A 24,752-nucleotide genomic window follows, 5' to 3' on the forward strand; every position below is an offset into this window, starting at 1 on the left:
CCCGGCCCTGGCATCCCTCTGCGCCCCTACCCAGTCCCCCACCCAGCAGGGAGCCCCAGAAACCTTCCCAGAGCTGGCGCTCGGCCATCAGCACCTCATCATCCCGCAGAAGATGGGCAAGTGGAAAGCAGCAAAACCGGGGGAGGTAGGATGGGTCCCCAGTCTCTGGACCCGCCACCCAAGCTAGGCGGACGCAGGACACAAGGGTGCCTGGTGGAGGCGGCTCCCAGGAACCCATGTGGGCAGATGACGCATGATGGGTGCCGGAGCTGCAAGTGTGGACAGCCATGCTCCCGAGGGTCTGGGTGGCCCCTCTCCAGCGTGGTCCTCCTCCAGTTTAGCAGAGCCTTGTTCAAATGGGACTGAAGGTAACTTCAGGCCACCAGCTCCTGGGAGGCCTCAAGTCCTCGGACTGGGGCCTGGAGCACATGGGAGTAGGCAGGACCTTTGGAGGCCTTGGCCAGTGTCCCAAAGAGAGCAAGTGTGTGAGTCTGCCCTGCTCTGGACAGACGCTCGGCCGCCAGGAGGCTCAGGAAGCAAACCCGCCCGTGTTCCGAAACCTCCTGCACTTTTTGTGGCTGCTGGGTCTCAGTAGCCACTGCCCGCATTAGCAGGACAGGGCTGTGATTGTCCTCACCCCTGGTGAGACCGTCACAGTCGTGGTGTTGAGGAGGCCTCAACGCAGGACCCCTGGCTCTGCTTTCAGGGCTGTGGGCAAACCTGGGTGAGGAGGTGGCAGGAGGGTCGCCCAGCAAACCCCAACTGCAGCCGCCCTGGAACTGCTGGGTGAATTGCAGCCACCAGGCCGGAGCCAGCACAGGCAGGCCCCCCAGGTACCACCCGGAGCCTCTTGGATTCTGAAGTTCAAAATCAGCGTGAAGAGCAGCTTGGCAGGGCCGGAAAGGAGCCACTGCCTCCCCGTCACGAGGGCACTCATGCAGGTGCAGAGAAGCGAGGGGCGTCGGGATATGACACGACAGAGCCTTTAAGAAGGAATAAAAAGCCAACACAGTTTTGAGCCACTTGAGGCGATTATTTTGCAGCCTGGAGATGATGCCTGTTTTAGGACCAGCTCTGGGGGAGGCCCGTCAGGGCCACACGCATCCTTGCTCATCCTGCTCACGCACGTCCCATCATCGCTCAGCCATCCACTTGTGTTTTTGCTCCTGTTGTGAGCAGCAGCGCCAGCTCAGGAGGAGACCCAGCTACCCACCTCTCCAGAGGGCCACGGCCACTCGGGCTGAGCAGGTGCCTGGGCAGGTGCCAGCTTGGGCTGAGAAGGTGTCATCGCAAGGCCTGGCCAAGTCCAGGTCCAGCCACTTCTGAGCCAGTGTCTTTGGCAAGTTCCATGACTTCCCTGAGACTCGGTTTCCCCGGGTGCAGAGTGACGTGGCAGTTAGAGGTGCTAAAGGAGCACTTTTCGATGCCCTGAGTGGCAGTGGGGATGGAGTGAGAGGAAGGGTTTTCTGTTTGTGTCCGAATGTGAACTATCTGCCTGCAGGGCAAAGGATGCTGGGCTGGGCTTCCTGGAGAGGTCAGGTGGAGCAGCCACGTGCTCAGGGGCCTCATCCATGGACGTGTGTCCAGACCTGGGAACCTGGAGCCCCGGCCTTTGCCACAGCTGGGACACCCCAGAGTTCGCGTTCCACATTATACAGGCTGGACCCTGTGCAGAGGCTCCTTGAGGTGGCAGAGAGTCTGTGAACCTCCTCTGAGCCAGGGGTGGCAGGAGCAGGTGGAGAGTTGAGTTGGGGATAGGCGGCCTATGTCTGCCTGGCCGCCCCAATAGACCGAGTGGCTCCACACTCGAGGCCCTAGACCCCAGCCAGTGGGGCAGGGCCAGGGCAGTGTTCATGCATGTGGGTCTGATGGCCTGCCTTCCCCGTCTCTCCACAGATCAACACCTTCATGTCTTTCGTGTTCCCCATGGTGCTCATCTCCATCCTGAACACCATCATCGCCAACAAGCTGACTGTCATGGTACGCCAGGCCGCTGAGCAGGGCCAGGTGTGCACCGTTGGGGACCAGCACAGCTCATTCAGCATGTCCATTGAGCCCGGAAGGGTCCAGGCCCTGCGGCACGGTGTCCGGGTCTTACGTACGTAACCACTGGGACCTTCGGGGGGCGGGTGGTGGCCAGAGGCCGTCAAAGTAGCAAGCATGGCACCAACAAATGGGGCAAAGTTTAAAGACCCAGGGACACAGCACGACAGGGCCAAGACTCAGAGTGCTGGCTCCATCTGAGGTTGGTGGTGCTTTTGGCTCCATTCATTCTTCCATCCATTCATGCACTCATCCAATCATTCACTCATCTATTCATCCATCCATCCACTCACTCACTCATTCCCTCATCCATCCATCCATTCACTCATCCATCCATCCATCCATTCATGTCCTCATTCATTCATCCATCCATCCATCTATTCATGTGCTCATCCATCCATCCACTCATCCATCCTTCCTCTCACTCACTCATTCATTTATCCAGTCACTCATTTATTCAACAAGTCTCCTGAGCACCTACTTAGGGTGAAGCAGCTTTCTCACAGAGCCTGGGGGCAGCAGAAGCAGAGGTCCCCTCTACATTCCAGTGGGGGCACAGATTCCACCAGAGGAGACAAATATGTACACCACACACATTCGGACAGTGATAAGCATGGAGAAGAAAACGAAGCTGTGTGGCTAGATCTGGCAGCCAGGAGGGGCTCCCTGAGGAGGTGACGTCCAGCTGAGGCCAGCAGGACCAGGAGCTGGTCTTGGCAATAGAGCTGCGAGCAGAGGAACAGCTGGTGCAGAGGCCCTGTGGCGGGTGGGGGCTGTGAGCAGAATCACATTTTTGTCTTTCTGTGTCTGGCTTATGTCACTGAGCATAAAGTGCTCAAGGTTCATCCATGTCATAGTGGGTATCAGAATTTCCTTCCTTTTTAGGGCCGAGTAACATCCCATTGTTTGGATATACCACATTTTGTTTATCTATTCCTCTGTTGATGGACAGTTGGGTTGCTTCCATCTTTTGGCTGCTGTGAATAGTGCTGCTGGGATGTACAAATGTCTGTTGGCATCGCTAATGTCAATTGTTCGGGGCATATACCCAGGAGCAGAATTGCTGGATCTATGGTAATTCTATTTTTAATTTTTTGAAGAACTGAATATTATTTCCCACAGCAGCTACACCATTTTACGTTCCCACCAACAGGGCACCCGGGTGCCAACTTCTGCACATCCTCATCAAATATTCTTATTTCCAGGGGCCAGCCTGGTGGCATAGTGGTTAAGTTTGTGCACTCTGCTTCGACGGCCCAAGGTTCGCAGGCTCAGATCCCGGGCGCTGACCTATGTACTGCTTATCAAGCCATGCTGTGGCAGTGTCCCACATATAAAATAGAAGAAGATGGGCACAGATGTTAGTTCAGAGTCAATCTTCCTCAGCAAAAAGAGGAAGACTGGCAGTGGATGTTAGCTCAGGGCTAAATCTTCCTCATCAAAAAAGAAATTCTTATTTTATGGTTGGTTTGCTCTGTTGATAGGAGCCATCCTAGTGGGTGTGAGGTGGTGTCTCCTTGTAGCTTTGCTTTGCATTTCCCTGGCGATTAGGATGTTGAGCATCTTTTCACGTGTTTATTGGACATTTGTGTATCTTCTTTGGAGAAAAGTCTATTCAAGTCCTTTCCCCATTTTTGAGGTGGGTTGCTTTTTTGTTGTTGATTAGTTATCTCTATGTTCAAGATATTAACCCCTTATCAGACATGTGACTTGTAAATATTTTCTCCCATTCTGTGGATTGCTTTTTCATTCTGTTGACTGTGTCCTTTGACACATGGTTTTTAATTTTGTTGTCCAAATTATCTTTCTTTTGTTGCCTGTGCCTTTGATGTCATATCCAAGAAATCATTGCCAAATTTGATGTTGTAAAGTTTGAGCCCTGTATTTTCTTCTAAGAATTTTATACTCTTTACTCTTATACTTAGGTCTTTGATCCATTTTGAGTTAATTTTTGTATATGGTGTGAGGTAAGGGTCCAACTTCATCTGCATGTGGATGTCCAGTTCTCCAGGTACCATTTGTTGAAGAGACTGTCCTTTCCCCACTGAGTGGTCTTGGCAGCCTTGTAGAAAATCATGTGACCATATGTGTGCGGGTTTGTCCCTGGGCTCTCTCTTCTGCTCCGTTGGTCTCTGTGGTCTGTCTTTGTGCCAGCACCGCGGTGTTTTCATTCCTGTGGCTTAGCGGTAAGTTTTGAAATCAGGAAGTGTGAGCCCTCCAGCTTAGTTTTCCTTCCTCAAGGTTGTTTTGGTTATTCGGGGTCCCCTGAGATTCCATATGAATTTTAGGATGGGTTTTTCTATTTCTACAAAAAGTGTCGTTGGGATTTTGGTAGGGATTGCGTCGAGTCTGTAGACCGCTTTGTCCTCCTAACACAGTCAAGTCTTCTAGTCCGTGAGCACGGGTGCCCCTTCCACCTCCCTGAGGCCTGTCTCTGGGTGTGTCTCTCTCCCTGAAGCCTGTCTCTTTCTCTCTGCGGCCTGTCTCTGTGTCTCAGGTGCCGTGGTCCTCGCCTTTGTGGTCTGCTGGCTGCCCTACCACGTGCGGCGCCTCATGTTCTGCTACATTTCAGAGAAGCAGTGGACCCCGTGAGTACCGGGACGCCGAGGCCAGGGGCTGCTCCCCAAAATGGGTGGGCGTGGGAGGTGGGGGCGCTGAGAGGAGCAGCTCACGCCAGGGTGCAGGCCAGGTGTCCCCGAGTCAGCCCTCGGGAATGGCTGTGACTGGCCGGGGGAAGAAGGCCATGAGGGACAGATGCCCCGGGAAGCTTCTCGGCCGAGAGACAGGTTGCAGCAGAAGGAAAGCAGGTCCCTGAGAGTCAGTACCGGGGACAGGTTTAGAGATGTCAGAGAGTGACAGGGAAGGGCTGGCCCTGCTGGATGTGGGAGGAGGGATGGCAGCTTTCGGGGCTCCTAGACATTCCCCCCGGGGCTGGAGGCATCACTAGGACCCCCAGGACTCCAAGAGAGCCACACCCAGGCTGTGACACATGGCAGCGAAAGGACAATGCAAAATCCGCAGAAGGAAAAGCACCTGAGGAGTTGGGGGTCCAGGGCAAGCTTCCAGAAGCCCCTTCCCAGACTGACTCCCCCAGGATGAGCTGTGACAATATGTGAAATGCTGTCTACCAGGAAGCTTGCCAGAGACTGAGCATGCAGGGTTTTTACTGGGGGAGCCGGTCACGCAGGCACCCCTGCCTGGCAGGCACCAACATTCCAGACTCCCAGAAGGATGCAGGTTCTCAGTACAATCCATGGTGTCTGCACAAACAGCTTGGACCTAGGAGCCCCTCCTACCCTATCAGGGATGGTGGGGACGCTCCTGAAATCCAAGTGCCTGTCCCAGGCGAGACCAGCCTTGCCAGCAGGCGTTTCTGAGATGGAAGCCTTCCCTGGGCCCGCAGCGCGAGCTCTTCTGCACAGCAGGACTGCCAGGTCAAAGGGTCACGGGTTCTTCAATGTGACAAGGAATCGTTGGGGAGGGCAAATCTGGGAGAGGTAAAGAGAAGTTACGAGGAGCAGAGCGCAACCTCAGATAAAGGGTTTCTGAAACTCAGGGTTGCCTGGTGATGAAGTGAGCTGTCTGCTGAAGGGGTGAGATCCCTGTGGGCAGAGGCAAGTAAGCCGAGGGCAAGGTGCACAGCTCAGGAGACTTGGAGGCGGTTCCTGCCCTGTCTTTTGAGTTGCGGCCCAGCACAGCAGAGCCCTGCAGCCCTGGGGGCCTGGGATTCTGCCCACATAAGGGCAGGACAGGTGTGCCACAGGGAGAGGTGGGGACTGCAGCAAAGTGGAGCGGCCACACCCGGCCTGGGGACGGTAGATGCAAACCCAGCTCAGCTGACAGGTCAGGCAGGAGTGGGATCAGAACTTCCAACTTCTTCCTCAGGAGAAGCCAAAACCCTGAAATTCATCATGAAATAGCCCCACATCAAAAAATTTGCAAGTAGTTGTTCATTATTGTCCCAGGCCCTGCGTCCGCTGGCTGCCGTGAGCCCCAGGCCGTGACCGCAGCCGGGTCTGCGCCCTCTCCCCGCAGGTTCCTCTACGACTTCTACCACTACTTCTACATGCTGACCAACGCCCTCTTCTACGTCAGCTCCACCGTCAACCCCATCCTGTACAACCTCGTGTCCGCCAACTTCCGCCAGATCTTCCTGTCCACCCTGGCCTGCCTCTGTCCCCTGTGGGGGCGCAGGAGGAAGAGGCCAGCCTTCTCGAGGAAGGCTAACAGCGTGTCCAGCAACCACACCTTCTCCAGCAACGTCACCCGGGAGACCCTGTACTAGGGGTCAGGAGGGGGCCGGGAGGGGGCAGGAGGGGGCTGGATGGAGACAAGGATGGGGTAGGGAGGGGGCAGGGAGGGGGCAGGAGGGGGCTGGATGGAGACAAGGATGGGGTAGGGAGGGGGCAGGGAGGGGGCAGGAGGGGGCCGGGAGGGGGCTGGATGGAGACAAGGAGGGGGTAGGGAGGGGGCAGGAAGGAAGCTGAGAGGGGGTTGGATGGAGACAAGTAGGGGGCAGGGAGGGGGCTAGGAGGGGACTGGATGGAGCAGGGAGGGGGCTGGATGGAGGCTGGGAGGGGTCTGGATGGGGGCAGGGAGGGGGCTGGATGGGGGCAGGGAGGGGGCTGGATGGGGGCAGGGAGGGGGCTGGATGGAGACAAGGAGGGGGCAGGGAGGGGTCTGGATGGGGGCAGGGATGGGGCTGGATGGAGGCTGGGAGGGGTCTGGATGGGGGCAGGGAGGGAGCTGGGAGGGGTCTGGATGGGGGCAGGGAGGGAGCTGGGAAGGGACTGGATGGGGGCAGGGATGGGGCTGGATGGAGCAGGGAGGGGTCTGGATGGGGGCAGGGAGGGAGCTGGGAGGGGTCTGGATGGGGACAGGGAGGGAGCTGGGAAGGGACTGGATGGGGGCAGGGAGGGGTCTGGATGGAGCAGGGAGAGGTCTGGTTGGGGGCAGGGAGGGGGCTGGGAGGGGTCTGGATGGGGGCAGGGATGGGGCTGGATGGAGCAGGGAGGGGCAGGGAGGGGCAGGTAGGGGGCTGGCTGCCTGGCCTTCATCCCCCACCTGGGAGCTGGAATGGGGGTGAGCTGGAGGCCTGCACTGTGGCATCTGAGGCCTAGGACCTGGCACCCACACCCCAGAGGCCCCATTTCTTTCAGCTTCTCCTCCCTCACCCCTCCCCATCCCTCTCTCCTCTTCTCTTTGAAAGTCAGAGATTGTTCCTCTCCCGGATCCAAAAGGCCCCTAATGAGGAGAAATTAGTGTTGAGTCAAAGGCAATCTTCCTTGTCCCTGGACTAATGGATGCTGAGAGGGAAGAGAAGTGAAAGGAGCAGTGGGGCCGAGCCCCTGGGCAGCTGGGCTGGACAGGGGGACCCGAGAGGCAGCGCCGGGGGGAGCCTGGCTGTCAGGACCACCACTGTCCTGGTACCTGAGTGAGAGGAGAGGGCTCCATCCCGCCTCTGGTCCAGCTCAAGAGGGAGTCAGCCCAGGTGCCACAGGTGTCTGGACCCCCCCACCCTGACAAGGACGACTCCCAGGGAGCTTTGATGTGCCCAGAATGACAATGGAAGGGTCTGCCTGGCACAGCCCGACCCAGGCCTCCCCCTTCTCCTTGCCAAAGTGGCAAGTCTCTGCAGGGATGCTGGCCTCCGACGGCCTCACAGTCTTCTCTCCGGGCCTCCCCGCACGGGCCCAGGTGGCCCAGGTCAGGACAGGGCGATCCCTGGCTGCTTCCACTCCCAGCTGTGCAAGTGAGCTCCAGCAGCCCGGCTCCGAGCTGCTTCAGGGTGAACACCCTGAGGCGGAAAGAACTTGCCGTATCACAAGAGATTTTGGTCCCGGGAACTCGGCTGCAGGTGAGGAGGAAGCGCCGTGGGTCCAGGCAGCCTGCTGGCCAGCAGCCAGGCTGAGGCCCAGACTCGTTTGTTACCAGTTGTCAGGCGGCGGGCCCAGCCCCGGCTCCAGGCGCCCAGAAAGGCAGGCACGTCCTTGGTCTCCAGGAGCCACTCTCCAAACAGAAAGGACAGCCCAGCCCAGGAAGGTCCCCTGAGCCGGGGGGAGGCAGACCCCAGGGAGCTGCCCTGGACCAGCTGGGGCCTCAAGTGGCAGAAGGGGCCCGGAAAGCAAAATGGAGGCCTTTTTCAAGTAGCTTCTCCCACGTTCGTCCAGAAGGGAGATGGGTCAGAAGGCGGACAGCCTGCGTGGGCAGCCTTGGCTCAGGTCTCAGAAGACCTGGCCCTAGTTCAGGGTCTGCCAGGACTCAGTTCCCATCCACACAAACGGCGGTATCTGCGGTCACTTCGGATCTAGCCCCCCTGCTGTGAGTTGGTTTGTTACTTGAACCCTGAAAATCCTTCTCGGAGCCACAGGTCCTTTCAGTTCACCAAGAACAGGGCCAAGGACTCAGGCCCCCAAGGCGATCCTCGGGCCAAGCAGCCCTCCCACAACCCAGTGGCTGCTGACTCCAGGGGACAAGGCCAGCCCAGAGCGCCCACGCAGGCACCTGCTGTGCAGGGGAGCTTGGCCTAGCCGGGCAGGTGCAGGGGTCAGCACAGTCTCCAGCCATGTTCAGCGAGTGGACATCAGAGTTTGGCAAAGACTGAGGCTGGGCACAAGTGCCAGGCTTCAGATTGAGGACCTGGACTCACTCTGAGAGGTTCTCAGACCCCTCCCTGGCGGTCCCGATCTTCGGGCCCTCCAAGATTCATCTGAGCCTCGTTTTCCCCATCTGAGAAATGGGTGTGGTCGCTCCACCCTCTCAGCCTCTGCCAGGGCTGGATGTGACAGTGCTGGAGGAGCCAGCCTGCAAGGGACAGAAGGGACGGTTCCCTGAGATGGGGACGGAGTTGACGCGGATGGAGATGCCCTGCGGCCCCTTTCTAGGCTCAGGTCTTCAGGGCAGGATCCCCTTTACTGCTGGTCTCTATGTCCCTGTGTGCGCACTTCATGTAGCTGGGGACACCTGTCCACGTGTCGCCAGACACCCCTCCATATGCCGTCCAGCTCAGCACAGTCAGCTCCCGGCCACATCACGTTGTAACTGCCGAAGCCGGCTCTGCGTGCTGGGTGTCAGCCTCAGTGTCCAGTGTCCTGTGTGACTGCTCAGTGTTGATGGCGAAACCCCGTCGTGTCATTTCGCATGATGCTCAAGACGCCCCCACCCCCCGTGACGTACTACAGTCGACAAAAGCAACCCCTGAACCTCTCAATAAAGGAGACTGTCACCCGCACAGCTCAGACTCTTGTGTTGAGGGCCCATGGGCCTGCGTGCGTCCGTTCATGCCCTTACCCGTTCCTGGCACAGCTGACAGCCCTCCCCAGGGCCCTTTTACCAAAAACGCATGAGCTTTGGCCATGTCCCCCGAAGGCTGGGGTCTGAGGGCCCGGGATCCCCCACTCTGGTGCTGCCCACCCCCTGCTGCTTCAAGAAGCAGCAGAGACAGAGGGGCTTGTGCGGGAGCAGGCCCCCCTGTGAAGCAAGGCGTCCCCTTGAGGCCTGGAGCCAGGGAGACCTGAGTCCATGCTGGCTGTGTGGACAACGCCCAGCCCCTCCCTGAGCCTCAGTTTCCTGATCTGTGGGCTGGGCACAGAGGAGGCCCACTGAAGGGGGTGCAGGGTCCTGTGACCGTTTGACTCTGGTCCCCACGGCCCCTCTAGCCAACCCAGGGAACTGAGGGGACAAGGTCAGCTTCTCCCTAGGGGTCAGCAGGTTGGGGAAAGCCTGGGCCAGGGGTCACTAACCCTGTCCTCTTACATAGCCGCCCCGTGTGGAACCTCTTGCCAGCAGGTGGTCAGGACGCCCTCCATGGGAGATGCCTTCTGACTCAGGGCGTCCGCACCTCCCTGCCTCTCTGCCCTCATCTCACTGCTGCAGGGCCCCGAGGCCCCGAGCCTGGGGGGACGAGAAGGACAGCATCTTTCCAGACTGCGGGGCTCCGAGAGAGCCTCTGTCTTTCCCCTGCAGTCTCCTCAGCAGCCTGGACTCAGCGGGAGGGGCTCCCTGGCATCAGAACGGCCAGCAGAGCCTTAGAGACCGGCTTCCCAGGCCCCGGCCTGCCCTGTGCGAGCAGAAGCCCCGGAACCTGGACCTTTAACCCCTGCGGCAGAGTCCAGGCCCACCGAAGAGCAAGAACCACCCATACCCTTCCCCAGCCCCCCATCCACCCATCCATCCATCCGTTCATTCATCCACCTGCCGGGTGCTCCTTGGGGCCTGCCTTCCTCAAAGCTGACTCACCACCCCATTCTGGTTGACACAGGGATGAGGGTCTGAGGCTCCAAGTGCTTCTGGCCCCTGCACTTGTAAGCCACCACCCACCCTCCTGCCCCACAACCCCTCACCCGGTCAGCAGGGAAGACTCGGGACTCTCACTCACTCCAAGGTGTAAGGGACTTGCTGGCAAGCTCTGAGAGGCACACTGACATTTTACAAGAATATCCAAAGGAATGAAACTCTAACAGTAGAATTTCAGGCCAGTCATGGAGAGAGAAATTTGGGGATAGCAAGCAGGCAGCCCTGAACCTTGACCATACTTCAATGCCACTGTTCCATGAGGCCAGAGCTCTGGCTGAGCCCCTCCCTACCTCCTACAGGTTTTCTGAGCTTGGGTCCCTATTCCAGCACAGGGACAGGGGAGGAATCTACCCTCGTAACGGGCAGGTACCTCTGGCTCCATTGCCATCGCCATCGCTAGGCAACAGGAAGAGGGCTTGGGAGAGAATCCTATACATTTTAAAATACATTTGAAGGAAGAAAACAAACAGCCAGCCACTGCAGGAGCCTGAGGACAGGAAAAGCTCCCTCCCCACCCCCTCGCTCCCCCCCCTTCCTCCCATCACCCCCCATTGCCTATCTCCCTTCCCCCACCATCTCGCCTCCATCCTCTCCCTCTTCTCTCCTTACCACTCCTCCTTCCCACCCCCCCATCTTCTCCCTCCCACCCCTTCCTCCCTCCCGCCCTCTCCCTCCTCCCTCTCTCCCACCACCGCCCCGCCACACTCCCCACAATTATGATTTGAATTCTGGTTTCTATCAGAACACCATGGAAACCAGTCCAGACTGACTTTATGAAAGGAATCACCTAGCTAGGACAGATTGGGGGCAAGGGGCAGGCCTCAAGCCAGAGTCTTGCCACCCTCATGAGGGACCTCCCAGCACACATGAGTACACACACCTGACACCCAGCTGCACAGCCTCCCACCCCACTGGGCTTCCTTCCTGGGCTCCAAGAGGCAGCCAGGTCCCAGTCTGTGGTCCAGCTCACGAGGTGGTCAGCAGACGAATGTGCGCCCTCCGGACTGGCCTGGGCCTCTGGTCCCACCTTCTCTCCTCCCTTGGGGTGAAGAGAGACGTGTGGGGCTGCACCCCGCTCTCGGAAGCCCTGGGGAAGTCCTACAACCCCAGAGCCTGGCCCCGTCCCTTCCCCAGCGCCTGAAGCACGACCCCCCAGCTCAGTGCCTGCCACCTGGACCTTCAAGACTGACAGGGCCTCCTGGGGCGGAGGAGTACAGCACAGGCGGGCGCCAGGGCTCGCTGCACTCCGGGGCCCTGGGGTCAGGGGTCAGCAGCTGGGTCCAGAGCCTGCCGGACGGAGGCCCCAAGTGCCACATGACCCCATGTCTCGCCCTGTCCCCGAGCAGTGGCCTCCCTTCTCTGGCTCAGGAGGGTGTGGAACGGCAGACACTGGGGCTGTCACTCACGGTGCCAGTGGAAGTCAGTGAAGAGAAAACACAAACCCCCTGCAACTGTTTTTGAGGGAAATTCATCAGAGTCAAACTCCCACTTTCTTATCCGTGATACACAGGGCCTGGTCCTTAGAAGACAAAAAAGCTAAGGATGGAGCCACTTACCCCCACCTCCTCCACCAGTTCTTGCTGGGGTCAGCAGGGCCCTCTCCCCTGGGCCCCCTGGAGCTGGGCCCCGAGCAGGCGCTCAGGAAACGCAGGCCCAGGCAGGACTGGGGTCCCCGCCCCCGTGCCCCTGAGCTCAGGCGCCTGCCGGCTGGCCCACTGCTACAGCACGGCACCTGGCGCATTGTAGACCCACAAACCGAGCCCGGATGGCCGTGGTGTCCCCCCAAATGACATTCATGTCTTCAGATCTGCCGTCACCTGCACAACTCTGCAACCCCCCCTCTGAGCAGACAGCAGCAGACGGCAGAGCCGCCTGTCAGCTGGCGCAACCTGAGGCCAGGAGAACACGCGCTGCAGGGCGAGGAAGCATCCTGCCTGTTAGGATGGACAGAACCTCAGGGGCCGCCACAGGTTTGAGGTCATCTTGGCATCAAATGAGCACACAAAGAGAGGAGCACCCCTGGAACCACAGTCCTCCCCCTTGATCCTCTCCTCCAAGAGGCACCCCCCCAACCTCAGGGGACAGGGCCATTTCATCTCCCACCCACAACGCTCAGGGATCCTGCAGGCTGGAATGAAGACCTGCTGGGCTCCGGGCCCATCTCTTGGGAGGAGGCGCTTTCCCAGGTTCTGCCTCTCTGAACAGAGCTCCAAAAGGGACATCTTGCTCAAGGTTTGTTACCAGCGGTCTGTCCCATCCTTGTAAGGGCTCAACGCTCCCCTTACTTGCCCCTCAAGACCCACAGACTGTCTTTACAAGTCACTTCACACTGGCCGTGCTGGGGCTGCCGAGTGCCCGGTGAGTGTCCCAGGGAGGGGGCTGTGACAGAGATGCTGCACTTCCTGGGTGTCTGCAGGCTCCTCCTGCTGTCAGTCAGCTGGGAGCAGCCCTCCGCCACCTTAGGAGCACATCCCCTCTGACTCCCAGCGCCCCGGGCGGCCCCGGCCCACGGCACAGGCTTGCTGGGTGACACGCCGTGTCGACCCGTCCCGCCTCAGCTCCCCACTCTGCCGGCGTCCCAGGATCACCTCCCAAATAAACCGCTAGGACTCCAGTCCTCGTCTCAGGGGGTCCTGGCAAGCGCCCCTCGGGTGGGATCCCCGGACTGGGTCACAGGGCCCGTCACTGATTGTAAGTGGGAGTCGGAGCTCGGGAACAAATGAGGAAAAATAACCCAGGAAACTCATGTCCACTTGCTGCTTGTCTTCAAGTTCCAACCTCCTTCCAAATGCACCTGCTGGTGTTTACTTCGCAGGGTCCTGGGTCACCGCTTTTGTGTTCCATCCAGTCTAGTCTTCAGTAATCCGTGGGAGGGAGGGTCTGCCGTGGGCTTATTCCATCTCGGCGGAGCCGTAAGTCTGCACCGTGCTTCTTAGGCTCTGCAGACAGGTTGTGAATCTGTCCTCTGAGCGGTGCATGCTTCCGTTCCAAGGCTGCAGACCTTCCGCGGAGCCGCCGCACAGGTGCAGGGATGCTGGACACTAAGCCGTTTCCAGTCACACTTTCCGCAGGAAGGGGGATGAAGCCTTGCACGTCCTTCGTTTTGCTCTCTGCGTGCTACTGGGCTGTCCTTTCCGACAGTGGAATCAGTGTTACTGGGCCATGGGGTTTGTGCATGTGTAATTTTATTGCTGCTGCCCAATGCTTTCTGCAGAATTGTGTCAGAGCACATCCCCACCAGGTCGTGTTTGCAACAAGACTCTTCAAGTCCCTTTGGAAGGTTCTGGCAGAATATCCCGTGACATTGTCTCTGTGACACATGAAATCACCAGGAGCCCAGAGGAAAATGTCAGCCTCATTGAACCTTCAGGATGACCCGTTCACTGCAGTCTGTGAGGTGGCCCTAACACTCGGATGTCACCATCCGGGGGCGGTTATCACACGCGCTCAAGCTTCCCGACCTGCACCTCCTGTCACCACTCCGTGGATCCCAAACCAGATGCTTTGGGAACAAAAGGGGACTCTGGATTGCATGTGTCGCTTCTCTGCATGGGTGAGGGGAACCGCGGCCCCAACCAAACCACTCAGATTCCACTTGAAATGACTCTCTTGCCTGCCCTTCCGGGAGGAGACTCCCCCCACCTCCCCAGGCAGCGAATTCCTGACTCGAGCCCTACAGCGGGCCAGCTCGGCAGCCTGTGCCGATGGCTGGACAGGGCTTCCTGGTTGTGGTGGCCAGCTCGCCAGAGAGTGGCTGGGAGGACACACTGGTCTGTGCCTGACCCCTCAGGCATTCGTTTGAGAGTCTTATCAACATGAGATATGCTGGCTCAAGGTGCCAAACTGCCAGGCGCATCTTGAAATGGCAAAGCTACAGGGAAGCTCCCAGGGAGCTGCCTCCCCCGGTGGGGAGGCGGGGGGCAGGCGAGGGGGCGGCAACAATGATGGAGGAGGCCCGTGGCTGTCAGGGAAACACCTCACCCACCCCACTGCCCCCCGACCGCACTGGGGTTCCTGGTGGACACACAACTCTGGTGGCATCTTCTGTCATTTCACTGCTTTGCTTGACAATGAGCTTCTCGCCAGGGGCCACCCCTCCTATACACCCAGTGTCCACACATTTACCTGCCTGCCTCTTCACTCTTCAAGAAACGTGAGCTCAGCCTTGTGGTTGGGGAAAGAATTGGGACCAGGGAGCAAGACAGGGATGGGGCCCAAGGTGCTTGCGGGCTACAGAAGGGGCGCCTGTGTCTGGTCCCCCAGCCGGTGCTCCTGGCCTGTCAAGTTGCCTGTGTGCACATTAACTTTCAAGATGCAAATCCCTTTTCTTTTACTATGAGAGCATTTCATTCTCTCGTGAAAAATTTAAATAACATGAAATTGTACATAGTACAGAGTGAAGGCTCCACTTAGTCCCACCTGGAGATCATCACTGCCGGCAGAGGGGCCAGCACGCGGCTGCACAATGCACAACGCACAAACGCACCGACCCCGGAGCAGAGCTCTTGAGCATGCACACACAGGCATCCACACACACACCTCCACGCGCACACACACACACACACACATGTACAAGTGCACACACGCACACATACAAGCACGTGTGCTCACACACAGCTGCAGCCATGTCAGCACACATGGCACTCTCTCCTTCCTTTGTGTGCACCCACAAAGCCATTTTTTTTAGACACAAAGTTAAAATACATTTCTTACATTCAGATGTTTCCAAAAGTAAAATGGCCTGTCCTGTGCAGTCTCGAGGTCCCTGTGCCCAGAGTGTCCAGGAAGAGGACATGCCATGTCTCAGCAGGCCCCAGCTGACCCCGTGGGGGCTCGGGGACAGGAATGACTCTTCAGAGGTGTCTTGGGGGCTGGAATGGGGACCAGTCTTTCCACGTCTCCCCTCTTTCTTTATGGAGCCATCACTGGATGCAGCCCAGGTGCGGCCGACAGGGCCAGCAGGGAGGCAAGAGGGACAGGAAGGGGGGACAGTGAGGAGGGGTAGGGACAGCAGGGAAGGGATGCACCCCCCTGCTGCCCTCTCACCAGTTAAGTGGCCTTGAAATAGTCACTTGTACCCCTGCCTAGGGCCCAGGGAGGGGATGGCGCCCTTTACTGATGGGGAAACCGAGACTCGGAGGGAAGGCCCCACCGCGTCACCAGGGTCAGCAGCAAAGCAGAGGACACGCCAGGTCTCCCAGTTCCGGCCCTGCACTCTTTCCACCAGGGCCCCCTCCCCTGCCGGCCTCCGGCCTCAGGTCCGTGGATGCTCCTGGGCAGCTGCTCTGCCCCTCCTCAGCCCACCTGCCCCCCATGCCAGGAGTCACCTTATTGTCCCTTATTCCTCCAAATACGCTTTTCCCTGGATGGGTAATGGGCACACATATAGCTTTTCCCATTCGAAGTCTTCCAAGGGGCCTGATGGAGACACAAAAACCCAGTTGTAAAATCCGCATCCCCTTTGGCACCTCATCGGGGCAAGGAGGGGGTACCCAAGAAAGCACCAAAGTCCCCCTATGGCCTCCTGGCAGCCTCTGTGGCCTCCTGCCCACACCTGTCTGCCCAGATAGGGCCGCCCATGAGGGAAGGAGCCTCCAGCCCAGCGAGGAAGCAGAGCCCCTCCAGCTGGTGACTCTAATCTGGGGAGGCTGCTCAGAGGAGGCAGTTGGTGGGAGGCAGCCTCAGCAGCTCTCCCCCAGGGCCCACTGAGTGAGTGAAGATTCCCATGGACAGGTTTACCTGAGTCCCTCATGAGTGCCAGACCCGGGCCATGCGGGGACCCTGTGGTGAGCAGGGTGGGGCCCTGGTGCTCTCATGGGGGTCAGATGGAAATCAGGAAAACAGACAAGGAAATGAGGCAGTCGTGGGGTCGGCAATCAGGGACGGAGAAAGTGGCTGGGAGGTGACACCATGTGGCTGGAGTGGGAGAGCCGAGGGCAATGGGAGGACAGGTAGGTGGGGCTGGACAACACAGCTGTAGCTCTTATCCCGAGCTCCTCAGGGACATGTGGGCAGGGGGTTGGCATTACAGGGCCCCCAGGGCCACCCCCATCCCAGAGGCAGCCCGGCCCTGTGGATGGGGCCCTGGCGTCCCACAGACAGCCGAGTCTACACAGCAGCCTTCAGTGCTGGCTCTGTCCACATCAATCACTTCTCTTGGGCCCAAATTACCCTTAATCACCCAGTTCCTTCTCCCGGAAGGCAGTCGGGCTCCTCTGAGCGGCCCCGCCATTCATCTACATTAGAGCTGGGCACTTCCGATGGGCCCTTGGAGAGGCCACACCACCAGCAATGCTTCAGTGCGAGCTCCCTGACCGCAGCGCAGAGCAGAGGCCCTCCTGTCCCACGGCGTGGACCCCGGCCTACCTGAGCTCACCCCAGAAGCCGACTGGGCGTCCCCTCCAGGTTCTGCACACCCACGTACCCCCACATCTGATGATAGTCCCTGGGCCTCCCCACCCATGGGCTCAGCGGGAGCTCAGCGGTGCTGGCCCCTGCACTGGTAAATAGACGTTGAAAAAGAAAAGATTTCATTTTCCCTGGTGCAGAAAGGGAAGGAGACTTCCCTCGCCTTTTCTTTCAACGTTTACTTTAGAAGGCGTGTAATTGTACGTTCCTTTGAGAGGGCTATAAATCTTTTTAAAAAGCTAAATTAGCCTCTTGCCAGCTCACAGCCCAGGCCTGTCTTCCTCAAGGCCCTGGGAGCCGGCTCAGAAATGTAAGCATCAGGAAGGTGGTGCCCCTCTCCCAGCCATGTGGGCGGGGCCTGCCTTCCATGGGGATCTCACCCCAAATCACCTTCTGCCATAAAGATGCGAATTTACTTTTCCTTTGGATAAAGCCAATTAGCTAACACAGATGGTCACCCCAATTAGCAGGCGGATTTAGGATGAATTACGTGTGACAAATGGTGCTGTCGAGCCCTCCTACTCGAGAACTAGCTGTTGTTTACCTAGAGGACATGTGTGCAACGGGCTGCATCGTGTGGCTGCGGTAAAGGGTGTCCTTCTGTCTCCGCCATCTCTTAGCGGGATGCCTGTGCTATACATCGCATTCTGGTTAATGCTCATTAGATGATAAAACCGTTTTCTTTCTCCTCTACCTTCGTGGAGGCTTTGCCCAGCGGGCAGATTTTCAGTTCTATTTCCCCGGCAGCCCAACTGCACGTGACTTGGTGTGCCTCCGCTTGCCTGGCGCTGTCCCTTCTCACGTTACCTGGTTGTCTTCCAGTTTGAAGCTGCTAAATAGTTTATTTCTGACTTTCTCACATGCCCGTAGATGTGGCACCTTCTCAGAGAGGAGCCCACGTGCCACTGAGAGGGGAGAATGTGCCTGACCCCGAGATGCTAGAGCTCCTGAAAAGAAAAGGCAGAGAAGCCCCAGCACACTCCTCCCCCAGGATGCACTCGGGCACTGCTCGTCGGACGCCAGACGCCTCCCCGGGCAAAGGGAGGCCAGAGCCGGAGGAGCGCCTGTGTGGTAGCTGTCCCACCTGTCCAGAAAGCCAAGCCCATAGTAATTCAAGGAGCAGTGAGCATAGCCTGGCTGCTGGCCACCACCCACAAACACCAGCCAGAACCCGGGGTTCTTGAAAGGCAAGTGCCCGTGGGGCCTTTAAATGACTTTCCATCAATCACTTGCCAGGGGGCAATAGCTTCCCAGTCTGCAAGTCTCTGTGTGAGCCCCGACCAGACTCGATTCTAAACCCTGTCTTTTCATTTTTTGTTTTTTAAAATATATCATTTTCAAATATATATATATACTTTTCAAAAAGGTAATACACGCACATGGCATCACACAAAAGAGGTACAAAGCTGGTACCAAGAAATGTCACTGTCCGTCTCCCTGCCGCCCCTCAGGTCCTCCCCAGAGGCAGCCCCGGAGGGCGTGTCTGTTCTCGTGGAAGGAAGGCCACAAGCCCAGGGACCTGGGCGGACGGCAGCCCTCTGTCGTGTCTGAGTGCAGCCCTGGCTCTCCCATCTGAGATCCCAGACATGCCTCACTCTCGCGAAGCCTGCTTAGTGTCTACGGGAGGCAGAGCATCCATCCGGATCCCCGAGCCTGTGGAGGTTCTGGGCTATGCGACAGGGCAGAGGGACTTTGCAGATATGATTATGGCTGCAACATCAGGATAGGGAGAGGGTCCTGGATCACGAGGTGCGCCCAACGTGGTCACACCCCTGAAAGCAGAGAACGTTCCCGGGCATCTCCAGAGGCAGAAGGAGAAGTCAGGGAGATGCCAAGTGTGAGAAGGACATGGCTCGCCTTTGCTGGCTTTGAAGATGGAGGAAGGGGCGCTGAGCCAGAGAAGCTGGGAACCACCTCGGGCCACAGCCAGCAAGGAAGGGGGAGTTAGTCCTACACCCACAAGGAGCTGGACCCTGAGCACAGCCTGGATGAGAGGGCAGCGGCTTCTTCCTGGAGCCTCCTGACAGGACCTCAGCCAGTGACACCTCAATTTCAGCCTGTGCGACCCTGAGGAGAGTACCCAGCTGAGCTGGCCTGGCCCTCGGACCGCATTGTCTACAGAAGACGAGACAGTAGATGGATGTTTGATGGCACTACATTTGTGGCCATGTGTTGTGGTGACAATAAGGAACTGATACAGCGTCCCACTGCTCGGCTCTGCTACATTAACTAGTGCCTGAGTCATGCAAACCTAAGGTATTTTCAGTCTTTTGCTATTCAGAAAGTTTCACGCTGCTTTCCCTGAACGTTTGTCTGTGTGCACCTGTAGCAGAGGATAAACCTGCTCTTGAGCCCTGAGTTAAGCTCCTCCCGTGGTCCAGGGCAGAGGTGGCATCTACAGCAGTCACCATCCACAGGATGGGGGCAGCTGGCTCAGACAGCCCCAGGAACGCACTGGGACCCTCCCTGCAGGTGCTGTCTGAGTCTGGGAGTTCTGCGGCTGTCACTGGGCTCCTCCTAAGCATGCCGCGTCCTGGATCTGAGTTGGGGGCACTGGTGAGGCAGACAGGGGCCCTGACTCACTGTCTGTGAGGGGTACACAGCTCTGAGCTCCTAAGCCAGCAAGGCCCCGCACTCCGTGGCATTCCGAGCACTGCTCTTGAGGAAGATGGCCGTAGGGGAGAACTGGCCTGGACAGGATGATCAGCAGTGAGTGGACAGAAGAGGCAGGATGCAGGGACACGCACTTTGGCCTGGCTAGACCCCTGGCTGGGACCCGATGCCTCACCAGCTCCATCCTTCTGCTGTTGCGTGCTATGGCTGCTGGCTCACCTGCTCCGGTGACCCCTCCTGCTGAGCCTTGGGGTCCCCAAGCAGGCCTTTTTGACCCTCAGGGTCTGGCTGTGACACAGACTCAGCCCTGGGGTCATCAGAAGGGTTGTGCTTGGATGGGCTGAAGGGTCTGAGTCCATTTCTTACTCAAGCTCAGGAGAAAGGGTTTGGTTTGTGGGAAATGCTCTCTCTGGCGGAGATGCTGGGACCCTGAGTCCTGGGATTAAGCAGGTTGTGTCAAAAGCACAGAGGAATCAGTTTTGTCCAATGTCCTGACTTGGCCCGTGTCTGCCAAGGCGTAAGATCGGCTTTCCTGCCTGATTTGGCCACTGGTGAAGCCCCAGACCCCACAGAGGTGGCCGTTCCCAACTCACAAGCAGGTGGAAGAAGGAAAGAGAAGGCTATGGGAGAAAATCAAGTGTCAATTCTTATAGAAAACAGTTTTCAATGGCCGGGAGTCGGGATGGTTTGGGAAACCAAGGCACACAGATGGAGAAATATCAGCATCATTCGCAGAGACACTGTGGTGATGGGGGCCAGCTGGGTCAACCTGGATGGTGCCATTCTGAGGGAGAGAGACAGCTCTCAGATGTGCAGGAAGATAAGCACTGCAACAGGCTGAAGACAAACCCCAGGTGAGCAACTTGTGGCCTCCAGGCGAGAGGGCCACCCACCATGGCAGACCTCACTCACCTCGGCCCTGTTCTGCTTTTCTCCACTAGCAATATATTGACTTGTTCTCTTATCTTCTTCCTCCCTTATCTCAAACTTGAAGAACTGTGTTGAGTTTGCTTCTCAGTTCCTGGCATATACATAGTGGGCGCCCAGCAAATGTCTGTAGGATGGATGGGTGACGGATGATGGATAGAGGGGTGGACATGTGGATGGACGGATGGATAGGTGATAGGTGGGTGGATGTGTGGGTAAATAGAGTGGTGGATGGATGGGTAGATAGATGGATGGATAGATGGAAGAGTTGATGGATGGATGAATGAATGGACAATGGGTGGATGGATGGATGGATGATGGGTGGATGGGTGGATGGATAGATGATGGGTAGATGGATGAATGGATGATGGGTGGATGGATGGATGGATAGATGATGGGTAGATGGATGAATGGATGATGGGTGGATGGATGGATGGATGATGGGTGGATGATGGATAGATGGATGGATGGATGATGGGTGGATGGATGGATGGATAGATGATGGGTAGATGGATGAATGGATGATGGGTGGATGGATGGATGGATGATGGGTGGATGGATGAATGGATGATGGGTGGATGGATGGATGGATAGATGATGGGTAGATGGATGAATGGATGATGGGTGGATGGATGGATGATGGATGGATGGATGGATGGATGGATAGATGATGGGTGGATGGATGAATGGATGATGGGTGGATGGATGGATGGATAGATGATGGGTAGATGGACAGATGGATAGATGATGGGTGGATGGATGAATGGATGATGGGTGGATGATGGATGGATAGATGAAAGGAGACGGATGGATGAATGTACAGAGGTGAAACAAGGAGACATGCAGTACACTACAGGAAGAAGCTGTGTTGATCGTTTTGTCCCTCTGTCTGCAGAGGCAACATGAGGAAATTCCTTGCCTTTAGAGCCACAACAGCAGCTAATAACGAGGTCAGTGCCTGTCAAACTTTGCCAAGGAAATTTCCTTTTGGAAATGAAGATTCTGACAGGCTTGGCGGCTATGTCATGGAAATGGCCTGCAAAGCTGCAGCCACGGAGAAGACTGGAAGGGATCTGGTGCTTGAGCACACACATCACAATTAGAACTTTCCACCAGCTGCTCAGGTTGGGGCAGGACAGTGACTGTGGCCACAGAAAGTGAGGGTGGAAAATCAGCCACAGGCTGAGCCCCATTCTCATGCAGTCCCCATGACAAGGATCCCCCAATGGGCCCTGCCTGGAAGCTGGAGACCTGACCCTCCCCACCACCCTTGTCTGCCTGCTGCTTCTAGATGGTTCCTCCCCTACTCAGGGCTTCTCATAGGAGGGGCCTGTCTCCCGCAGGCCACCCTAGTGTGGGGAGAGTGTGTCCCTCGGGACCATGACAGGGTAAGGGAAGGGCACAGCCTAGGGTGAGAGGTGTGTGTCGCTCAGCGCCTACAGCAATTCCTGGGCGCACAAACATGCTGCTGGTCAGATTCCTTGAATTCCATGCCCTGACCCCAGGCAACAACAGCTCCTGAGTGCAGGGCACCAGGCTCCTGCCAGCCTCCTCCACATGCCCACCTTGGTCGCCCAACTTGCTCTGCTCCCATCTCACTCTGGACAGAAGCCCAAGTCTGGGCAGAGGCCACAGAGACCCCTGCTCTGGTGCCCAAATAGCTCTGGGCTCACTCCTCCTGCCACCATCCCCTGTCCACTCTGCCCTGGCCACACAAGCCGATCACTGTTTCTCAAATGTGCCACACCTGGTCCTGTCCGAGTCTTGGCCTGCACTGTCCCTCAGTGGCCAGCATTCCTCTTCCGAGTCCCACAAGAGATTCTGAAACAGACAAGGAGCTGGGTGCCAAGTATCTCTGGGAGATGATCCCAGGGGTCAGGTGGGCATCGATGAACAGGGGACGCCCATGGGCTGGGGGCTCAGCTCTGCCAGGGAGCCCTGGGAGACAGCAGGCAGGGGAGCCACCGAGGGGCGGGGGAGTTGGGTGCTCACCACCGAGGCCCACCAGGCGGCAGTGAAGCCTACCCCTGGGCATTCACTGACCACATAGCGCACAGAGGAAGCCCGAGGCAGAGGGGCAGCGTCTGGGGGCATTCGTCTGTCACTCACAGGTCTGTGCACTTGGACTCACTGCACCTTCTCGTTTCTCCAGGTAAGGGTGGTGCCTGGCACGGCATTGGCACTCCGCAAATCACTGGGCAAATACAGGCTGAAATGGAATAATCTCCATGACGTACCATTAGTTAAAGAAATGACGATGGAGCATTAGGTAGAGTAGACTCCCGTTTGTTTTCATTTAATGAAGGATTCTGGATAGAAAACCGAGCTTCCGCAAGCAGGAGTCATGATGCTGCCCCCTTAGTGGCCACGGGATGAGGCCGGGGTCACTTTTCCTCGTGGACTTTTGGACCCAGGATGAGTTTCCCATGTGGTGAGTATTCGTTCAGTTTTTATAGTAATAATCTTCATCAGCATAGAGATGGGTATTTATATTCTTCAATTTTTTGTTATGAAAAATGTCAAACACACAGAAAAGATGAGAGAAGAGTACAATGAGCACCTGCATGCACATCATCCAGATTCGACAGCCATCAAGGAAAAATTCCTACATTTTCTTTTGAGTTTGCAGGAGGTCACCGTCTAGGGCACAGTCAGTACAGCAGGAGGGAAACCTGGGGCCTGGGTAGGGGTGGAGTTGGGTGGGAGGGGGGCAGAGGAAGGGGCAATAGGAAGGGGGTGTGGGGTCGTGGAGGAGGAGAGGATGGGGAAGGACCTAGGAGGGGTGCGGGAGGGGGAGGGGAGGGGTGTGGGATGGAGATGAGGGCAGAGGAGGGGTGGGGCACTGGGGAGGGGGATGGAGGAGGAGACAGCGTGGACAGCAGCCCCCCAGCTCCCAGCCCCAGGACCAGGCAAGGAGGCAGGAGGGAGCGGCTCCCTGTCCTGTGTGGCCACACTCTAGTTCTGGGCAGTAGCAGGGAAGCTAATAAACGAGGACAAGGAGGAGCCCGCAGCCCGCAGTGGGGCCTTGGGGCAAAGATGTACCTGCTGGTGACTTCATGAGTCAGCTGTGATGTGTCGAGTTCTTGGGAAAACACGATAAGTGCTTGGAATCTCTCTCCAGAGATGCGGCTCAGAGAGAAGGCAGTTCCGTCAGCGCGTGCACCGACACGCAGGAGGGAAGGGCTCCAAGCCCTCAAGCACTGGGGATCTCGGGGACAGGGAGGGGCCCTGAGGGTAATGAACCTGCCAAGCCCTCTGGGACAGCTGTCCAGGGGTGGGCTTCTCCCCCCGAACCCTCCCCCTGACCCGGGTTGGCGGAGCGTGCCTATACACGGCAGGTGTGCTCCCAGGGAACAAAAGAGACTCCTTCGGGGTTGGTCAACAATCGTGGTCTTTCCAGAGGCAGAAGCTTCCACCCCACACTCAGACCCCAAAGGAGCCTCACCAAGAGACCGGCGTGGTGTCCTCCACCCGGCACACCCCCCTGGGTAGAACTCCCAAGCAGTTCCTCCGAGGCCTCAGACAACAGCCAAACTGGCCTCACTCCTTGGGCTCAGTGACCAGAAAACAGATTCTCCCTGGTGACGTGCACAGGCCAGATGCAGGCGACACGGGCCTTCCCCACAGTGACCCAGCAAGCCCTGAGTCCTCCTGACTGACGTACAGCTCGCTGGCCTGTGTGCGTCTGCTCAGAGCTCAAGAATGACCCAGGGCTCTCAGATCCAGCTGCAGCAGGCCAGGACGGGGCAGGACAGGGGCGCCAACTGGCATTTCTGGTTTGGGCACAACCAGCCTGCTGTTTGTCTCCAGCTCTCAGCAAACAGGAAGCAGCTGCATCACAGTGGAAGGGACGGGCGCATGCAGCCCTCGGCCCGGGCCAGAACCCAGCTGGCCAAGGAGAGCTCGCTCCTTGGGTCCTGGCTGACCGTCTGAGACTCTGAGCGCGTTTCCAAGCCTCAGCCTGGGGAAGGAAGGGTCTTCAACAGGTGGGACGGCTCAGATGGACCAGCACCCAGAGGCACCCAGCTCTGAGCCCAGCTCCTGCCTCAGTCTCAGGACAGGCATTTGTCCCCAGGAGGGCCAATGCTGCTATCTGTTCCAACTTAACCTAACTGTGCACAAACTGGCCGCTGAGGCCCAGCCTGGCCACACAGACCTCAGGGATCAACTAACAAGGGTGCTTGGTGAGCAAGGGGCCACAGGACCCAACAACAGAGCTTGAGGCCAGGGCCTCAGGGCTGAGAGCTCAGGGTGGGGGGGGCTCGGACGGGGCTGCATATGGTGGCCTGTCAGGGCCCATCCTGGGCTCCCCTGAGCTGTCCGTTCCCCTGCCTATGAGCCAGTGTGAAGGCAGCGGGGAGACATTCTCATGGTAACTGGGAGTCATGTCGGGCACAGTTAGGGGCTCAGGGCCCGTCCCTCTTCCGGGCAGCACCTCAGCTTTCCTTGAGGAACAACTTCCTTCC

The 24,752-nt window shown here is 57.8% G+C and overlaps 1 protein-coding gene across 1 annotated transcript in view; it reads left to right on the plus strand.

Moving 5' to 3' along the window:
• The window catches only part of NTSR1 (neurotensin receptor 1), a 54,479-nt gene extending 48,149 nt beyond the window's left edge, over window positions 1–6,330 (plus strand). The window contains exons 2-4 of the mRNA XM_014849164.3: window positions 1,897–2,098; window positions 4,541–4,631; window positions 6,079–6,330. Coding sequence (XP_014704650.3) covers window positions 1,897–2,098; window positions 4,541–4,631; window positions 6,079–6,328 — 543 coding nt within the window. The 3' untranslated portion in view covers window positions 6,329–6,330. The remainder of the gene's footprint in view (window positions 1–1,896; window positions 2,099–4,540; window positions 4,632–6,078) is intronic.
• Window positions 6,331–24,752: the final 18,422 nt, after the last annotated feature.

The sequence above is a fragment of the Equus asinus genome, chromosome 15, assembly GCF_041296235.1.
Source record: "Equus asinus isolate D_3611 breed Donkey chromosome 15, EquAss-T2T_v2, whole genome shotgun sequence".
NCBI lineage: Eukaryota > Metazoa > Chordata > Mammalia > Perissodactyla > Equidae > Equus > Equus asinus.